The sequence below is a fragment of the Tamandua tetradactyla genome, chromosome 24, assembly GCF_023851605.1.
Source record: "Tamandua tetradactyla isolate mTamTet1 chromosome 24, mTamTet1.pri, whole genome shotgun sequence".
NCBI lineage: Eukaryota > Metazoa > Chordata > Mammalia > Pilosa > Myrmecophagidae > Tamandua > Tamandua tetradactyla.
The window spans coordinates 8,991,221-9,010,049 of record NC_135350.1 but is presented as its reverse complement, the minus strand read 5'-3'; the positions used below and the strand labels follow the sequence as shown (position 1 = coordinate 9,010,049).

General features: G+C 35.9%; 1 protein-coding gene across 25 annotated transcripts in view; it reads left to right on the top strand.

Annotated features, from left to right (window-relative positions):
• ANK2 (ankyrin 2) overlaps nucleotides 1-18,829 on the top strand; it is a 767,321-nt gene that overhangs the window by 530,371 nt on the left and 218,121 nt on the right. For 12 of the 25 annotated variants that reach the window (XM_077142501.1, XM_077142497.1, XM_077142499.1 and 9 more), the window contains exon 1: nucleotides 15,302-15,629. The exons of 2 other annotated variants lie outside the window; for them this stretch is intronic. In XM_077142501.1, coding sequence (XP_076998616.1) covers nucleotides 15,495-15,629 — 135 coding nt within the window. In that variant the 5' untranslated portion in view covers nucleotides 15,302-15,494. Of the gene's footprint in view, nucleotides 1-15,278; nucleotides 15,630-18,829 lie in introns of those variants that run through there. 11 more of the 25 variants (XM_077142500.1, XM_077142495.1, XM_077142491.1 and 8 more) reach the window with 4 other exon arrangements.

Genomic DNA, 18,829 nt, shown 5'->3' with positions numbered 1-18,829 from the left:
TTTTTTTTTTTAAATTTTAGTAAACCCATGCCTATTATTTGCAATATAAAGTTGTTTTATAAAAAAAAGGATTTACAGCAAAAAAAAAAGTTTATTTGTGTCATCCCCTCATTTCCTGCTCCCCAAAGACCATTATCAGTTTATGCCCAAACTGATCACATAATCTGTTGTTTTTTAGTTCAACAAGCATTTTTTTATAATTTTTTTGAGAACATGCTAAATGCCAATCTCTGATCTGGGCACTGGCAATAGGGGATGGTTCATATTTGGTCCCTACATTTATGGAACTCACATATATATATAACTCTATGAGTTACTCCAGTGAAAGCCAAATTGATTTAATGAAAGGTTTGAGTTACAGATATTTTATAGAAAATGCATTTTTCTTATTTTAAGTACATATTCTCACTTTGAAACCAGGATTAATAATAATGGATGACGGGAGGTTTACTTTAAAGACCAGCTAATAATGAATTAATCTGGATATAAAAGCTTGAAAAATGATGACCTGATAACAGAGCTACAATATTTGTATTGAACCAATCTTTCTAATGTACTTCAACAGTATTGCCTATTAAATGTAAAGAGCAGGTTTTAGACTTTTCTTGTTCAAGTTGCTTAGGAAATATTTTTATTATAACAAGTAAAAAGATAAATTGCAATTTAGCCTGTGTTTAAACTATCGAAAGTTGAAACTACTGGATTCTTTTCAACTACAGAATTCTGTGAAAATTAACCTTTTGTGTTATGTGGGAAAAACATAAAAGACACAAATACTGTGTATAATTTGGAATACCTTTCTCTTGAACTCTCAGACATATTCAGAGAAAGAGATTGTGTTATGATTCTGCCATTTTAAAGATTTATTTTAAAAATATAATGGAATTATAAATGCATAACCATTTTTTGTATATGTATTCTTGTAAGTTTTTACATGAATTGGTATTTGAAAAAATGGCATATATAAATAACTTCTGGATAGTATATCAAATGATATAATCAAAATTGCCAGAACAGTATTTTGTTCATAATAGTAATATTTGTGAATCTTGCTGAAGTTGATCTTTTTCTTAACTATGAATTATGATTCTCATTGATACTAAATATTGCACTGTTGATACTGGCACTGATAGAATGCATTTCTTACTTTCCAATTTTATTCCTGAATCCTTTTTGAACAAAATGGAATTTTAAAAGATCCTCTTTCACTCTTTTTTTCTAATGGGTAGAAGCATTTATTTTTATTTTCTGGTTGATATGAGTACTGGAGACCATGGCAGTACTTATGTTAATGTTACAAGTTCTTTACATTACTGACTACATCGTGTAGTAACTACAACTGAATGCGTTCACTTCAGAGGGCTTTTGTGTTTTCCCTGAGCCTACAGGCTTTGAAGTTTTAATGTATGAGACACCCACAGTGTCCTGTCTGGAACAGCCTACTGCTCCACTGTCGTGAGATTTGACCAGCTACCGTAAGGAATAGCTCACCTCTGTACATAATGACTACAGAGCTTCTTTATCGCATCAACATTTCCAAAGATTCAGTAGATACCTACTAATTCTAAACATCTAATTTTTTTGTTTATTTGTTTGTTTTTTGTTTTTTATACATGGGCAGGCACCAGGAAACGAACCTGGGTCTCCGGGATGGCAGGTGAGGACTCTGCCACCGAGCCACTGTGGCCCGCCCCTAATTGTTATTTTTATGTATTAAACTCGAAGTTGTCATAGTAACCTGGTCTTCAGAATCAAATCAGCCATAAGCAGGTATTTTAAGATGAAACAGAACCACACAGCTTTCTTAACATTTTGGGACTAGCTATTCTCAATGTTATATATGAACAACAACAAAAAATAAAGGTGTAAAGGAAGCTGAAAGGACAATTTTGCTGAAGAAATATATTGTCTTTCTTTGTACGTCTAATATTTAAATGTTAAGGTCCTGTGTTCGCATCTTAAAGTTGCATTTATGTTTAAAAACTATAAACTTTTCATTTAAAGTTTTATACACTATCCATTCTATTACAAATTTCCCAGTCTTTATAGGACTTGAAACTTTTCTCTAGGTTTCATGATGTCTACTGTTGGGATGGCAGCACACTCCCGTCATTCCTATTTGCACTGTTTTCCTTTCCCCTTAACCTTGATCCCTGTGCACTACCTCACTACCTATTCATGTGTTTAGTGGCCTTAACACATGACCAAACTCAGTAACTTTCCTTGGGTTTTTCCCATTCTATTTTTGACGAATAGCACTCAAGCTCCTCTGATGAGATAGCTGCATACGCCAATGCCCCAGGCATATAGATAATCTGGGAAATTTAGGACCTATTCCTTGTGATACATATTAGTGTTCCAATGATTTATGAAGCTTTTGATAGATCCTCTGATATTTTTCTCTTACTTGAAAGCATGCTAAAAGGCATGCACATCAACGGAATGCAAAAGTAAGACAAGGAATAGATGTGTGAAATTCAATTAGACTTTGAAGACTGGTTAGAGATTGTGACATGTCAGCATATTTTATAGGCTCTTAAGTGGAAACAAACCTGTAGGACAGAACACTAAGGGTACACTTCTTTTGCAACAAGCAGTATATTGTAAATGAGTTTAAACCCCCCTAACTGTTCTGCACACTAAAGCACAGTGGATTTAAATAGGATCTTTGTGATTTCATATATCCTCAAGGGGAAGTTTTTCTCTGTGTGGAACCACATGTATTTTCATGGAAGATTCAGGGATAAAAACACATGCGGGCGAGATGTAAGAGTGAGATGTAAGAGTGAAGCACATGGACAAAAGGCTTACGGATTCAAAAGCTTTTTCTTCTTCCCTATTCTCTTTGAGTACAATTATCATTTAATTCCATGAAGTGGATAGGTCAAGAATTTGACCTAATAGAGTAGTAAAGTTGACTAGGAAAGTGTCTCAACTATATAAAAGGAAAATTAGAATACTTCTCTAAAATGTCAAGAATATCAGACCCTTTACTCTAAGGCAACTTGATTTTATTTTAATTCTACTTTTGAAGGAAATTCTTCTTTCAGAAAACCCATTCTTTGACTTCTGTTCTTATGGTCTGAGTTGTATGTGTGTGTATGTGTCCATATATATATAAATATATGTTTCGTAAAATTTTTGTTTCCATCTTCAAGTTCCTTTTAGGAAGGATCTGTCTTCAAGATCCTTTTAGGATCTGTCTTCACTTTTTTCGCCCCATGGTCTTCAAAATATTTGAGTTACCGTGTTGCAGTTTTACTACAGCATGTGCTTCCAATGTCCTTAAGGGGAGAGATTGTTTTAATAAGATTTACCTAAGGAATGGATACTTTTCATAACTATGTGAAACTGAAAGCAAAATTTGGAAGTTGAAAAGCATTAAAATATAGAAATTCCAAGTACAGGGTCATGCTATGGAAATCTTTTGTGCCTTGGGACTCTAGCCTGAGGCTTGATGGCCCTCGGTCAGCCAGACAGCAGCTGAGAGAGGTGTCCCTATCACTGGCATCTCCAACAACAAAATACCATCAAAGCACCCATCGAAGTTCTAGATGTCTTCAACAGGAATCACTCGTAACAGAGGAGGAGAAGTAAGGCAGATCCCACAGGCCAAAGTGTCTAATGGTTGGGGATTCTGGAGCCAGTTTATCAAACTGCAGATGGAGGTAGCTCTAAAATGTACCAAAAGTGTATTTTTTTCACTGCAACTGCAGAGAGCACTTGAAGACGTAAATACAAAGCGAACCGTACAAGGAAGGTTACTGAGATATTATCGATTGCAAATACAAAAAGTTGGGTAGCACATAAAGGTCTTTGAATGCCATTTCTGCTATGCTGAACTCTTAATGTCAAGAATCTGTATGATCCCTTCACATCGTAGAAAAAAAATCAATCTTCCGGCATCTTAATGTGGGATTACAATAAACTGAACTTTATCAGGTTCCAGAACAAAGATAAGGAAATACCTTATCAGAGATGGCTTTTAACATTTGATTCTCAGGTCAGTTAAAGTCAAGTGTTATTAAAATAGAAAGAATATATTTTGGTAAACCGACCTTTTAAAATGTCAGTGGTTAATGGAAGCTTCGTTCACTCTTATAAATCTTTCTCTTATTGGAAGAAGCTAGGATAAAATTAAATTGTCATGATATACTTTTTAGATCACTAAATAGAGCATGACCTACGTGTTTAGTAAGATTTTCCAACAAAGACCTATTAGAATTTTGACGAACAGTCTAAAAAAGTTAGCAAAATATGAAGTCAGAAATAGATGTTAAAGCTATAGGGATTAGAAGTTTGCAATTGGAAATTATAGTTTCAAATATTAGAAGGGCTAAAAATGAAAAGGCATGTCTTTGAATTCACATAGTACTCATTTCTTCAGGATGCAAATTTACTGAAGTTAGCCTCCATCTGAATTATGTTATCTAATAATGGACGAGACTGGAGAGTTTCACCTGAGGACTTTTAATTTGCTGTTTATCATGCACAAAAATAGGAAATGAAAAATCTCATCAGTGAGTACTTACTTGAGGCTGATGACTAAGGGAGGCATTTCTACCAAGATGAATTGTGCTGTATTATTTAGTGGTTGTTGTTGTCTTTAAAAGGATAACATTTGCATCATGGGTAAGTGTTAGGAGTGAAAAGATACACATAAAGAGCGCAGTGGAGAGGAGAAGGAATAGAGTGTCATAGATAGAGGCAATGTCAGTGAAGGTGGTGGCAGTGCAGAGGTGATGACGGTTAAGGTTAGCTGTGATGGAAGGGCAAGAATCTACTGGCAAATTATTGGTGGGAATAAAGGGAACCAATAATGGGAGGATAGAGAACAGCTCTGCAAATGGAAAGAATGGAATAGAAAGAGGTTTCCAAGGCACATAGTACTTGCAAGGTCTGCGCCAAGCCACAGAGTATTGCCTGTATGTGTGTGTGTGTGTGTGTGTGTGTAGATATTTGTTGCAAGAATAATCTGTTTGTGCCTCCAGACAACAATCACTTCTTTCCTCTGGCATTGGATGAGATTTTCACTGTATGTTTAGTTATGACTGAAATATCCGTGATGTGATTAATAGCCTTATCCTTACCTAATAAACCATCTTCTGGTTTGTGGTTAGTGTTACTCTTGTGGCCATTTGAATTTTGTTCTCTTCATTATGCCTCATTTTCAGATGATTATCAATAGATCCAGTGCCTAGATCACTCCATGACAAAATCAAACATCTGACAAAATAATCCCATAAGAATTTAAAAAAGAGGAATATGAACTGTAGAAAGGAACATTGAGTAGTAATTCAACAAATCACTGGAGGTCAATGTTTTCAGAGCTTTATTGAAGCGTCTCTGTATGCCAGTAAGATAAGAGAACATTTCCTTTTTTATTTTTCAGTTTGGGTCTAGCATGTAATGCTGAATTAAATATTTATGGGACAAATGAAATAAATGTTTAAAAGAACCAATCGTGGTTTAAATGTGTTAAGGAAGATTTTTATTGTTTATTCAGAAATCGATTATGAAGGCCTGCTATATTAGAGGCACCCTCGTAAGTACTAGGGGCAAACACAAATTGTGATGTCTGTCCATCAGGAGCTCATGGTCTATGAAGAAGGTAAGCACGGAAAAAGACAACAGCTATACAGGGCCACAGTTGCTACAATGACTGTCCCAGCAGCTCTGAATCCTGTTGGCCCAACAGGGTTTCTTAACAAAGAGGATGGAGGAGATGCAGTTAATAAAGGTTGAAATGAGAGACTTGGCATTATAGAGAAATTACCGTAGTTTAATTTGGTTGGAGAACAAATTGCAAGTGAGAAAGGCAAAGATGAAATTATGGAGCTTGGAATGAGTGAGATTATATGGACACAGATCTGTATTTTCTTTTATTTGCCTCCCTGCCAGCCTTTCTTCCTTTTTTCTTTCCAGCATTCTTCCCTCCTTTTTTTCTTACTTATCTTCTTACAGAGAAAAGTTATACACTGACTCCACAGCGTGATTTATAAAGCTTCTGATTTTAAATATTAGACACATGCCAACATTAGTATAATGGGCTATTTAATATAGCTCACTATTGTACAGATGGGAATACTAAAGTTCAAAATGGCTATTGAGCTGGCTCAGTGGCAGAATTCTTGCCTGCTGTGCCAGAGACCCGGATTCGATTCCTGGAGCCTGCCCATGCCAAAAAAAAAAAGAAAAAAGAAAAAAAAGAAAACTGGCTGCTGACCAAGCTCTGTGCGGTGTTCATTCCATAACAACATAGGCCCAATAACTTTGTCATTTAGGGGCTGTAAGACCACACTGACATAATCATAAAAAATTGAAAGTATTGATTTTATAATATTTTAGTAATTGTGTTCACATTTCCTGATTGCCTGTAAAATAATTCTAACTCAAAAGAATATATAGAACATAACTGAAAACTTAAAAAAAAATCTTATTTTCTAGAGAGAATAAATGATATATAATCTGGTTATTTATTCCAGTATGAATAATAGATGAAGGATTAAACAATTCTTTATACTTTAAGAGCGTAGGATGAATATGCTTTAAAGAGATCTTGCAGTAGAACCAAAATATTATGTGTTGGAAAAGAAGATTCTGATTCTTTTCATAATACTATGGTTTCACAGTCTTTAAAATAAATTAATTAAATATATTATCTATTATTCTATAAATGTAGAGCAAATTTTCTTAATTAAATAAATGTACACACAACATGTAGAATAAGAAACTAATGATACCACATTCAGTCACTGAATTACATGTAGCATGGCTAGAGGAAACTACTTCCTCATTCAAATTTTTAAGGCATTATAGGTAACCAGTTACCATCCTCATAATAAATATAAACCAGGTTTAATTGGTAAATTTGAAATGATACTCTTCTGTCCCAGTTTTAACCAGTATTAGATAATCTAATTTGAAATTTAAAAAAATGTTATCAATAAAACCAATCAGCATACGAACATGAATGTTCTTAATGTATGAACATTCTATACTTGGTGTGCCATCAGTGGCTCACGATATCATCACATAGTTGTATATTCATTACCATGATCATTTCTCAGAGCATTTACATCACTCTAGAAAAAGAAGTAAAAAGATAAAAAGAAAAAACTCATACACACCATCCCCCCCCTCATCGACCACTAGTATTTCCCTTTCCCAAATTTGACATTTGTTCCCCTTATTATTTATTTATTTCTAATCCATACTTTTTACTCATCTGTTCATATCATAGATAAAAGGAGCATCAGAGCAAGGTTTTCACAATCACACGGTCACTTTGCGAAAGCTATATCATTATATGATCATCTTCAAGAAACATGGTTACTGGAACACAGTTTCAGGCACTTCCCTCTTTCCTCTAGCCTCTCTAAAACACCTTAAACTAAAAAGGGGATATATATATAACACATAAGAATAACCTCCAGGATAACCTCTTGACTCTATTTGAAATCTCTCAACCACTGACACTTTATTTTGTCTCATTTCTCTCTTCCCCCTTTCAGTTGAGAAGGCTTTCTCAATCCCTTGATGCTGAGTCTCAGCTCTTTCTAGGATTTCTGTCCCACATTGCCAGGGAGGTCCACACCCCTGGGAGTCATGTCCCACCTAGACAGGGGGAGGGCAGTGAGTTTGCTTATCCTGTTGGCTGAGAGACAGAGGCCACATCTGAGCCACAAAAGAGGTTCTCTGGGGGTGACTCTTAGGCCTAATTTTAAGTAGGCTTAGCCTATCCTTTGCGGGATTAAGTTTCATATGAACAAGCCCTGAGATTGAGGGCTTGGCCTATTGATTTTGTTGTCTTCACTACTGGTGAGAATATCAGGCCTTCTCCATATGGGGAAGTTGAAATTTCCCCCTTTCTAATTTGAATTTGAATTTGTTCTTGATTGACCAATGCCTATGCCTGGCTACAAGCCTGGCAATGTATGCTAATGTTTATGTCTTCTGCTTAATTTCAAATGTCGTATGTGTACATTTTGTTAGGAAATTATTATTTAAAAATTTGAGACCAATACATTAAAATATTTGATTACATAGACGTGGGCTCTGTTGTACAATTCAAGAAATTCTTTCAGTAATGGCAAAAGTATCAAAATACTTAAATCCCCATGTTTTCTATCATAACCCAAAATGTTTATGATGGGCTGTCATTTCTCTAGAACCTCTAGGAGGAACGTACAAACTGAGTATGTAAATGCATGTGGCTTAGTGACTGCGAACCATCAAAGGAAAACATTGGTCAAATACTAATTAAACTGAGAGTTGAGAGGCATGGAAAGGATAAATGGATGTTTGCTTGCTAGTCTCAATCATGGATAATTCATTTGAGCTTAGTGTTGGGGTTTCCTATATTCTTTTGAAAGGTTGATTATAAATCCCCATGAATACAGCACTCTTATTTATTTTGTCTAGAGGCTCCAGCAATATGTCTAACTATTGTACAGCATGAAGAGTCTCTTTGATAGATCAGGCTAGACAACAGTAGCTTGCTATATGTGGAGTGATGCTGGTCAGCTTTCTTCCCAGTGCTCCATCAACAGTCAGTTGTCTTCTCTAAGAATGTCCTTTTCCTGTAGCTGCCACTTGTAATCTCCACTGGAGCAAGGCTGGACACCAGACATTCCCCCACTAACTATCAATAATTTTGCTTTAAAACTGTTCATTCAAAGATCGTTCTACCTGAGTACTTTTCAGATTATCTCTATTAGCTGTCTCCCTTTTTTACAAATGAAAGTTTATAAGAAATGTTAATAGATTGTAATGGAGCTCAACTCTGCTATTTTTTTCCTTTAATTTAAATCACTTGATTCCTTCTTCAAATAAAGCTTGTGGGAGCCCCTGTTTAGCTGTTAACTATTTTATGAGTATTATGCACACGAATACTTTTCTTCAGAGAATGTAGGAGTGCACAATGCCTAAATTGTTTTATACATGTTGCTTTTCAAAATCCTGTTCAAAATGACAGAACATAGGTTATTTAAAATGGCCCTTTCGGCCTGCTTTGGGCACCCTACACTTATTGCCTCACACTCTCGTTACTGTCAATCAGTGGCATTTATTGGGTGCCCACTTAGTTCTGGGCATTGTGTGGAATAGCCTTTAGAAAACTTCACAAGTTGTTGGCACTGTTTACTAAAGAATGCCCTCCTTTTTATGCCCGAAGTCAAGAGGCAACAGTCTGGAATGAAAATAATAGCTGGAAGGAATGTAAAATTCAATTGGCTAATTGATGTTTGTGGGCTTATGAATAGGTTGGCAATATTCATTTTGATTAATTTATTTAAAGCATAAACAGTAAAACTCATTAACACTGACCTCAATTAGAAGAGCTATGCCTCCTGTTGTTAAGGGGAGTCTAGTGTAGGTCTATAAATTATGCAATAGTTTTTTTGATTGAAATCATTATGCATTTAACTTTTAGCCAAAAACATTGTATTGAATGCACCCCAAAAGGGAGAAATATATTATGCTGCCTAAGTTGTTGCAAAAATGTTCTGCAGTTATTTCCACAGGTTGGTGATTCCCAAGGTCAGAACTTGTCCCTGCTTTCATGTGCTTATGTGGGTAGGATAATTTTCACACATTTGGAGTAACCAATTATTAGTTTAATCAGATAAACACGATCAGTTTTGTAATATGACTACCATGGTATAAAGAGGGGCAAGGAGGGGATTGTAATCCAAGCAGATTACTAAATTCAGCAAAGGCAACATAAATCTTACATGTTAACTATGTTCTGCAATAGAAAGTATTAACTAAATGTCCTGTGAGGACATTGCATTTTGTACATGATAATTTAGATTGAGAGACTACTTTTTTTTTCATCTGTATGGGAAATAATCTTGAAGAACTCTTACAATTTGGAGGGGAGAGAAAATTAAATCCCATGATTTTGAGTGAAAATTTCTTACCAATTTGCCACTTTAGAAACTTGTGGTAAAATTTTATTCATCCTTTTGATTTATTCATCATCAGGCCAGCACCTGGCTTTAGGAACAAATTAATCAACATTTACGGGGAGGGAATAAAGCCTTTACTATTTTATGCAGTCTATTTGGAAAAGTTTGTCTTACAAAGTCTACAGATACAAAGTCAATTTTGGAAGAGTGAGGCTATTTCAGGTGAAAGTATTTTACACTTGTGAGATGGAGAAAATTGTGACAGGATGCCGTTTCCAAAATGTTTTAAATTTATCAGTCAAGCTAATACTCAGGAAAGGTGGAGCAAGAGACAAAGGACCGTCCCTTTGGAAAAGAACCCCTGTATACCATAAAAGTCCCAAATTTCACATATTTTCCTTCATCTTCCCAGCTTGAGGCTATGGGATATTGAACATTGCCAGCCTGTAGAACTAAAGATCCATGATGCAAGACACTTGAATTTAGTGCATAATTTAGAAAGTGGAATTCACTTACCCTTTTTGTTATGTCTGTGTGTGTGTGTGTGTGTGTGTGTGTGTGTGTGTGTGTGTGTGAATGCATTAAATAGATGATCAACTTTAGAACTATGTGTCAGGTATATGTTCAAATGGTGGTAAGTCCTTTTTCATAGAAGCAAAGAACTTCAGAGCTGGAAGGGATCTAGCAATCATGTAGTCTAACCCCCTTATTACAAAAAAGAGAATATTGGAGCTCAGATTTGATAAAGGTAATACAAGCCCACACAGGTAAATTAGTGGTAAAACCAGAATTTAAACCTGAAATTTGTAACTCCTAGCAAAGAGATCTTTTCACTTGACTATATGAGCTGTCATCTAAATTTCAGTTAAATTAAAGAAGTGAAACAATTATTTCTACTCCAAGGTGTTTATTTTATGTATGACTATTACTTCTTAATTAAAAGGTGAAATTTAAAGCTGCATTGGATGGTTTTCTGATGTGCTGTCACAGCAATTTGAACAAGCTACTTTCGGATTGTAGATGAGAAGCTGGTCTTATTTTCAGTACTTTAATCCCTATTTTAAGAATGATAGATTTGAAGCATAGCAATATAGATGAAATAATAACAGCAGGAATGCCTGGGAATCAAAGAAGACAATGCAAACATATCACATCATAGGGTCTTTGCATTTCAGTTTCTAAGACATGTACTAAGTTCAAGTATCTTGCTCCAAGTGTGGCCAAACATGCAAAGATTTGTTTTCTGAATAATTTGCCCTAGTGACCCTGAAGCATTTTTGAGAAACAGTGGTGACATTGTTCTGCCCTGGAAGAAAGCATGTCCCTTGTCAGATGTTCCCAAAGATCCCAGCCACCTACCAGCGTATTTTTAGACACTGATGCTGCACAGTATTTGCTAACCTTGCTGGCTGGCGAACAAAATGCTATGTATATAGGTTGTCACATCACCAAGTGTTTGTGACCAACCTGTCTAGGTGACCACTACTAGTTAACATGAGAGATGGAAATAGAAATGTTTTAACTTATTAAATAATGCTCTCTTTTGTGGGTCCTTCACATCCTTCCTTTCAGTGAGGTAGAAAGAATCTGGTGGCTGGCAAAGTTTGAAGTGATCAGGAATACGAAGCTGTATATTGGAAATCCTATTTTCACAACTATGATAGCTTCCAGGTTGATAATTTAATTCTGTTCTGGTAGGAAATAAAAGATTTCAACCGTCCCAAGAGCACCAGGGGGGTTCATATCTGTCTTTCCCCAGCCCAGTCTTGTTTGTGCATCAAGCATCAACAGTGGGGTTCCAGTATCAGCATGTGATATTTCTCTTTTTGGGAAAGAATGAAAAAATTTCCCTTGGACGAAGAAAAGATACAGGGGCAAAAGAAGACTAATTACTCGTCATTTAGAAAAAGGGTTTTCTGAGACTTAACATGTTACTTTCTTGGTTCATCATCGCAGTGCACTTCCTGTTCTTATCAAAACACTACAAACTCTTTTCCAAGAAAAGTGAACCTAAATGGTGTTACTATTTTCCCAAGGCTAGAAAGGGAGTTTATTGCAAATATAGATATGAAATAAAGATTTTTTCATGACTGAAAAATTTTTAAATCATTAAATGTGTACTGTTATGTAAGAATGAGAAGTTTAGGTCAGTGCAGTCAGTTAAATATTGACTTTATGAGTTGTGCTTCTATCCATGACCACCTTTTATTCATTTACTTAACAAATATCTAATGTTACTATGTGTATTTAAGCCTGTGAGGAGGTCACCAAGAGAGACAAGCCATATTATGTGAAAAGAGCAAGAGCTGATACTACCGCAGTCCCAACTTTATTTCACAAGATATTAGAACAAATAAGGGACTGACAGGTGTAATCAACAATTCAAGGGGGAAGTGAGTTTTGAGGTGGGCTTTGAAGGAGGCATTGAACCTGAACTGGTGGAGGAGAGGGGATGCATTCTTATGATAGATCAAAGGCACAGTGGTAGAAATGGGTAACGTATTAATGAGATAGAGATATTCTGGGAAGCAGTTCATGCTGTTAAAGCCTAGCAAAAGTTTTCACCTTGTGCTTAGGGATCACTTCCCTGATTCAGGGTGGAAGTGGTTAACTATTCCTTTTACATGTAGAAATCCAGGGTTTCAGGCCTCAGCTCTAGAATGAAGGAGGGAGGCTAAGCGATACTTTTTAGGATTTACTTCTAATTTTTATATTGCATAACTCTTTATCAAAGAGTCTGTTGAATGTTGAACTTTTGTGTTTTAAAAATAGTCAACTGACCGATCCCCAAAGTTGGGGATGTGAGCGGGGGAGAGTGTACCTCTCTCAACAGCTGGCACAATCTGGCTTATAGTCTAAACAAAGTGCTTAATATATTCAAGAAGAAGCTGCATTTTAAGATGTTGTGGATTGCTGAAGTTCTCCAGCATGTAGGAAACCAGAAGAAGAAGACAGAGAAGTTAAAACTGTATGCTTTTGGAACTCAGTATCAAGGGATTGAGAAAACCTTCTCGACCAAAAGGGGGAAGAGTGAGATGAGACAAAATGAAGTGTCAGTGGCTGAGAGATTCCAAACAGAGATGTTATCCTGGAGGTTATTCTTATGCACTAAATAAATACCACCTTGTTAGTCAAGATGTAATGGAGAGGCTGGAGGGAACTGCCTGAAAATGTAGAGCTGTGTTCCAGTAGCCATGTTTCTTGAAGATGATTGTATAAGGATGTAGCTTTCACAATGTGACTGTGTGATTGTGAAAACCTTGTGTCTGATGCTCCTTTTATCTACCTTATCAACAGACAAGTAAAACATACGGAATAAAAATAAATAATAGGGGGAACAAATGTTAAAATAAAAAAAACCTGTATGCTTTAATTGGAGTTTTAAAACTCATCATTAAACTTCATAGTTTGCTTAAATCCTACTGTATGTCATTCGAGTATACAGATCATTTGATGAGAAATTACTGCAAGTATGATGAATCTATTAGTCTATATCATAATTATTCAGGTAACATGAAAGGCTCGGCCTGATATATCTTAGCCAACACTCTAATCTTATAACTGATATGAGGCATTGTCTTTATAAATACTTTGACCTAAGGCTTTAGCATTTAAATTGTTTAGATTATGGTTATATTCTTTAACATGAATTAATTTTTTTCCTATCATCGTCCTAATATTGTCAGTAAATTAAGAAAAATTAACAGCTTTAAAAAATGACTTCACCTGTATTTAAGAGGTAAAAATCATTCGCTGAATAATGAATATTGCTATCCAAGAAATATGCATGTGGAGATAGGATCTTTGTAGTAGGTTACACACTCTAGGATCATTAGCTCTTCAATAAAGGGTTGTTCAAAACAGGATTGATGTACTAGCACTATGGGGCTCTTATGGAAATCAGAATTGCAAACTGCCATTCTCAGATTTCAGATCTTAGGGCTTTGGGCAGCAATTCAGAGTGATAGACTATTTCAGAAATGCTGTTTTTAATTTAAAAAAAATAATGAAAACCTGCTTATGTATTTTTAAAATAGTGACAAATTGGGCGGGCCGCGGTGGCTCAGCGGGCAAAGTGCTTGCCTGCTATGCCGGAGGACCTCGGTTCGATTCCCGGCCCCAGCCCATGTAACAAAAACGGAGAAACAGAATACAATAAAACAAGAAAATGTTTAAAAATGTTTCCCTTTCCTCCTTCCTTCCTTCCTTCTATCCTTCCTTCCTTCTCTCTGTCTTTCCTTTAAAAAAAAAAAAAAAAAAAAAAAAATAGTGACAAATTGGAAAAATGGGTTCTAGTAAATATCTTAATTAATTTCTGAATATCTTCCACATCCTGTTTACCCTAAGTGATTGTGCTCAATTCGATACAACTTTTAAACATTTAACATATAACATGATACAAAGATCTAAGATCTGGACCCTACTTTTCAATAGTTTAAAACCTATCTGGAAGAGAAGATGAAGATGTATGCACACAAAACAAATGAGGAAGGATAGAACTAATATTAAAATGCCTATATATACATATATATGTACATATATATATATACATACACAGCTCATGTATATTTAGGGGAAACCTTGATGGGGGAAATGAAATTTAATCTATAGGAGGCTGTAATAAAGCCTTAATTTTTCTCATGATTGGCTTCATGTATCTATTTGTATTTGCTGTACTCATTTTAGCAGGAAACAATTTCCTTAAAAAATATATAATGATCTCAAAGAGAGTACATATGGTTTTGAAAGCCATCTTTGTTTTTTGTAAAACTGAAGGAAACATTTATGAAATATTAAAAATTAAAAAGTTATAAATGAATAAAAATGCTTCCTGTTATGTTGTACAATCATGAAGAATAAAAAATTGCACATAACTTATTACATTTAAAACATCTATAGCCATTTTGATTCATATTTTTCCAATGAATTGTAAATGCTAAATGGATGACTGATTGTTTTCTAACAGTGATCAGGAGAGATATAATGCATATAATCCAAGTGGCATCCGAGCCACATTTTTGTAGAAGCAAGTACAAAAACAAATTTTATCTGTTATGCTGGTAAAGCACAGTTATTACCAGACTGAACATTCTGCATGGATAGAGAGACGGAGAGGGGGAAATCAAAGCATTCCAAGGCATTCATTGAGCAATTCAAAAATTCTCATACGTAGAGGCATTTTACACAGCAGGAACCTAAGTCCATGTGTAAAGCAGACTGCTCAGATGGTGAAAAGCAAAACAACACCGCCCCCTCCTCTGCTCTCCCTTCGCCTCGCCCCCCACCCCGCCCCACTCCATTGACATGCATAGCTGGCCTGGTAGGTGTAAAAATAGACTGGCAGTGCCTGAATTGGAAATGGTCACTGAGTGTAGCCTGCAGTTGCTAGGGTTTTGAGTTCTCTCTGACACCAGCAAGGCAGCCAGCAGATGGGGAGAACTGGTGAGGGGCGTGGAGGGGAACGGAGCAGAGGTGCCAAGGATCGTCTTGATGAATTGTCCATGTTAGTGTACCCCTGGGAGCCCTGGACAGAGTGCAGAGGGCAAGGAAGGGCCCACTGACGGCAGGAACTGTGGAACTGAGATGGGCAATGCAGCTTTCTGCCCATCTTGCCACGCGGTGAAGAGCACAAGAGCACAAGGGAACATGCAGGAATGGGATAAAACCCCAGACTACTATGGCTGTAACAGTGAGGATGTCAAAGGACCTAGGGTACGGGTAAGTTTTAAGCCACAAACGAGGAGGAAGGGAGAATGGTAGCGTGTAAAGCAACAGAGGACCTCATTGGTCAAACTTAAAGTTCCTGGAAGAAAGCTGACAGACTAAAACCAATGTGATCAAACCACCTGACTGCCTCTGATTCAGTGGCACGCTGTGGTGTCCTTTCAATGCTGAGCGATGCCACATGTTTTGTTTCTTCTGAAGTGTCTTTATGAGTTAGAAGTTGGGAATGAGCAATGATACTCTCTTTATTTGAAACTTGTTCAAGATTGAGCATACGTAATATTTTAAAGTGAATTCCAGCAATATTGTAAAGATTCGTTTACATTCAGTCTGTCAAATCCCTCTGCCCCTTTTAATGTTGATGTATAGTTCACTTATCACTAGGTCATGGAACATTTTTAAAGCATGTGGTCATGTGGAATCCCAGCTTCAGCTTACGAAGGGATCTTACTTCTACCATTTAACTAACCTCAGTGAAAAGGTCTTTGAATACTGTTCTGATTATGGTAATGTTTTGTGAAAAAGCTTAAAAGTTGAGCAACCAAATATATAAGTTGACTTTCAAATTTTAATAATTCATGGGCATCATGTTTTCCTTTAAATGGACAAAAAGGCTTATTGTGCTTTTTTTTTTTTTTTTGCCAAGAATCTCTGGAATATTTTTATTTTACTACTTACTGGAAAATAATCTTTGATCTGTCAGTTCCAGGAATTTGACCTTATTGCAAGTTATTTAGTTCTGAGTGAAGCCCTAAAACTGAGATGTGTAGGATTACTGAATAGGAAAAATAGAGAGTTTTACAGTATAACATTTGCCTGATATTTCCAGGAGTAAGAATAGAAAGTATGTGAGGAGTTCGTGGTGGTGCCACAGTCTCTTTGGCTTTTACTCTGACCTGGATTCGTGTCATAATTTCTTAGCACTGAAATTATGTCAGTCCATAGTGAAACTGAAACAGAATCTAAGAATTTGTCATTAAAAAAACAGCAGATAGAACAAATGTTTGCCTTTGGCAGAAGTGAAAAGAAAGGCTATCAGCACTTCAGTGAAAAAGAGGACAGAACTTCCGGAATAGAAGTAACTACAGGCAAAAGGGTAACCAGAAATGTGAGGAGCGAGGCTGTCCCTCAGGGGAAAAATCATCTGCCTTAACAAGCATACAGCTGAGATTTGTAACCAGGAGAAGTCACCGCTGTCCTTCTGGATTATAGTTTAAATTACCCACATCCACCAGCAGAACCATTCCAGACGTCTCAGAGCAGTCATTTCCAGTGCTGCTTCCTATACTGAGCTGGCAAAGTAGGAGAACTCTCCATGCTTAATTAGTTGCACTAAATAAACATATTCTCTCAAGAAGGAATTACCTCATTTTAAAGGTAGTTTCTAGTTTAATGAATGCTTTTATTAATTTAGACTTTAGATCGGTCCTTAAAATGTTATTTAATAGCTCCTTTAGTATTTTTAAGTCACACAAGGACATCCCATTTTTTTCACCTTTTAAAAATCATTAGGAAAAATGAAAAAAATCATTAAGAAAAATGTAGCTTGTGGAAATAAATTTCAGGCACTTCAAAGAGTTACAAAAGATATATTTTTTAAAAGTAGAGAACGGAAATGTGTCTTGGTGAGTTGATGGGTTCTTTTTGGTAAAGAAGATCAAATGGTAACATGATTTTGAGGTCTAAGAATCGGAATGAGAAATTTATTCAAGGCTAAGAGTACAGAAAACTATTTGAAAACTTGTTACAAGAAATATTCATCGGCAGCATCAATTCCTTGTAAAATCCTTCTATCCTTATTAAGCTCGATATTGACCCTGAAAAAAAGGGAGTTGTATTTTGAAAAAGTTTACAATCTGATTTCTCTATATTAAAGTACGTATAGCATGTTGATCATTGAAATTAACTCTTCTGCCAAAGACTTTACAGACTGGGGCAGAGAATGATTGCTGTGACATAGGAAGGGTGTGGTAGAGGTGAGAATGTGCCTGCTGTCTAATTTCTAGAAGTGATATTCTGTGCAAAATTTCTATTCTTTTAGCCATCAGGCATGGAAAGTCGTGACTTGCTAAATGCATAATTTAATACCAAAGATGATATGTGTACACACAAAAAAGTGGTTCTATGTAGTTTAAGATTAGCTTAAGATCCCTAAGCTTAAGAATTCCATCATTTTATTTATTTAAAAATGGGGTACTATAAGGCTGAAGTCACTCTTTAAGTCATCTTAAATACTCCCTTAATTATTATTCCTTAATTATTCTAGCTTTCTTGTGTATCATAATTAATGATAAATAATTATTAAGAGCTTTGGAACTTTTAATGATAACTTTTCCTCTTTTTTGAGGGGAAAAACAAAAACAGAGATATTTGGCCCTTTTTTTTCTGGAAATAAACTTAAATATGTGTATAAAGTTTATTGTATTGTTGGGCCAAGAGTTTCAATCAAATACATTTTCTAGTTTTATTCATAATCAAAACAAACTCATGAAGAAATACACATTTAAAATACTAAAATGGTTAGATTTTATGTATGTTAATACTTTACTACATACGTTTTGAATATATGACATTTTTTCTGTAGATATGTGAGGTAGAAATCATTTACCAGGAATATGCCTTAAATGGGTTGGGCTGGACACTGGTCTGTCCACTGTGAGTACCCCAAGCCCATCTCTCCCTTAAGGGTGTTAGAAGATGCCTACGCCCAGGGACCCGATTCCAAATCAACTGAGGAAATGTCTGCAATCCTTAGGAGACTGGAAGACTCTTAAGATATATCATATAGCTTTTCTCTGAAATGTGGTTCACTCACTAATCCTGAAAGGACTCAAAGATCTGATATTATCACAACTGGCTTGGCAGCTTCAAAAAAACAAGGTGTGTGGCAGGGAAGGATGTTTACATTTTTATTTAGCAGAAGCTCTGGAAATGGTTCTAAATTTTTCTATGAATGAAAACTGCATCATCTTTCAGATGCCTTTCCATTTTCATGTATGCAGGTGACTGGCATGTATATTCCGAATTCACTTGTGAAAGAAGTCTTACAGACTTTTCCCAGGATCCCAGGGTAGCGCTTTGTGGGACACTAGTCAGCAAATCCATGCGGGGACCAAACAGACTCTGAAGAGAGGAGTCATTAAGGATACCTTGGAAAAGTGCAACTTAGAGCAACTAATCAGGGATGTATCTTT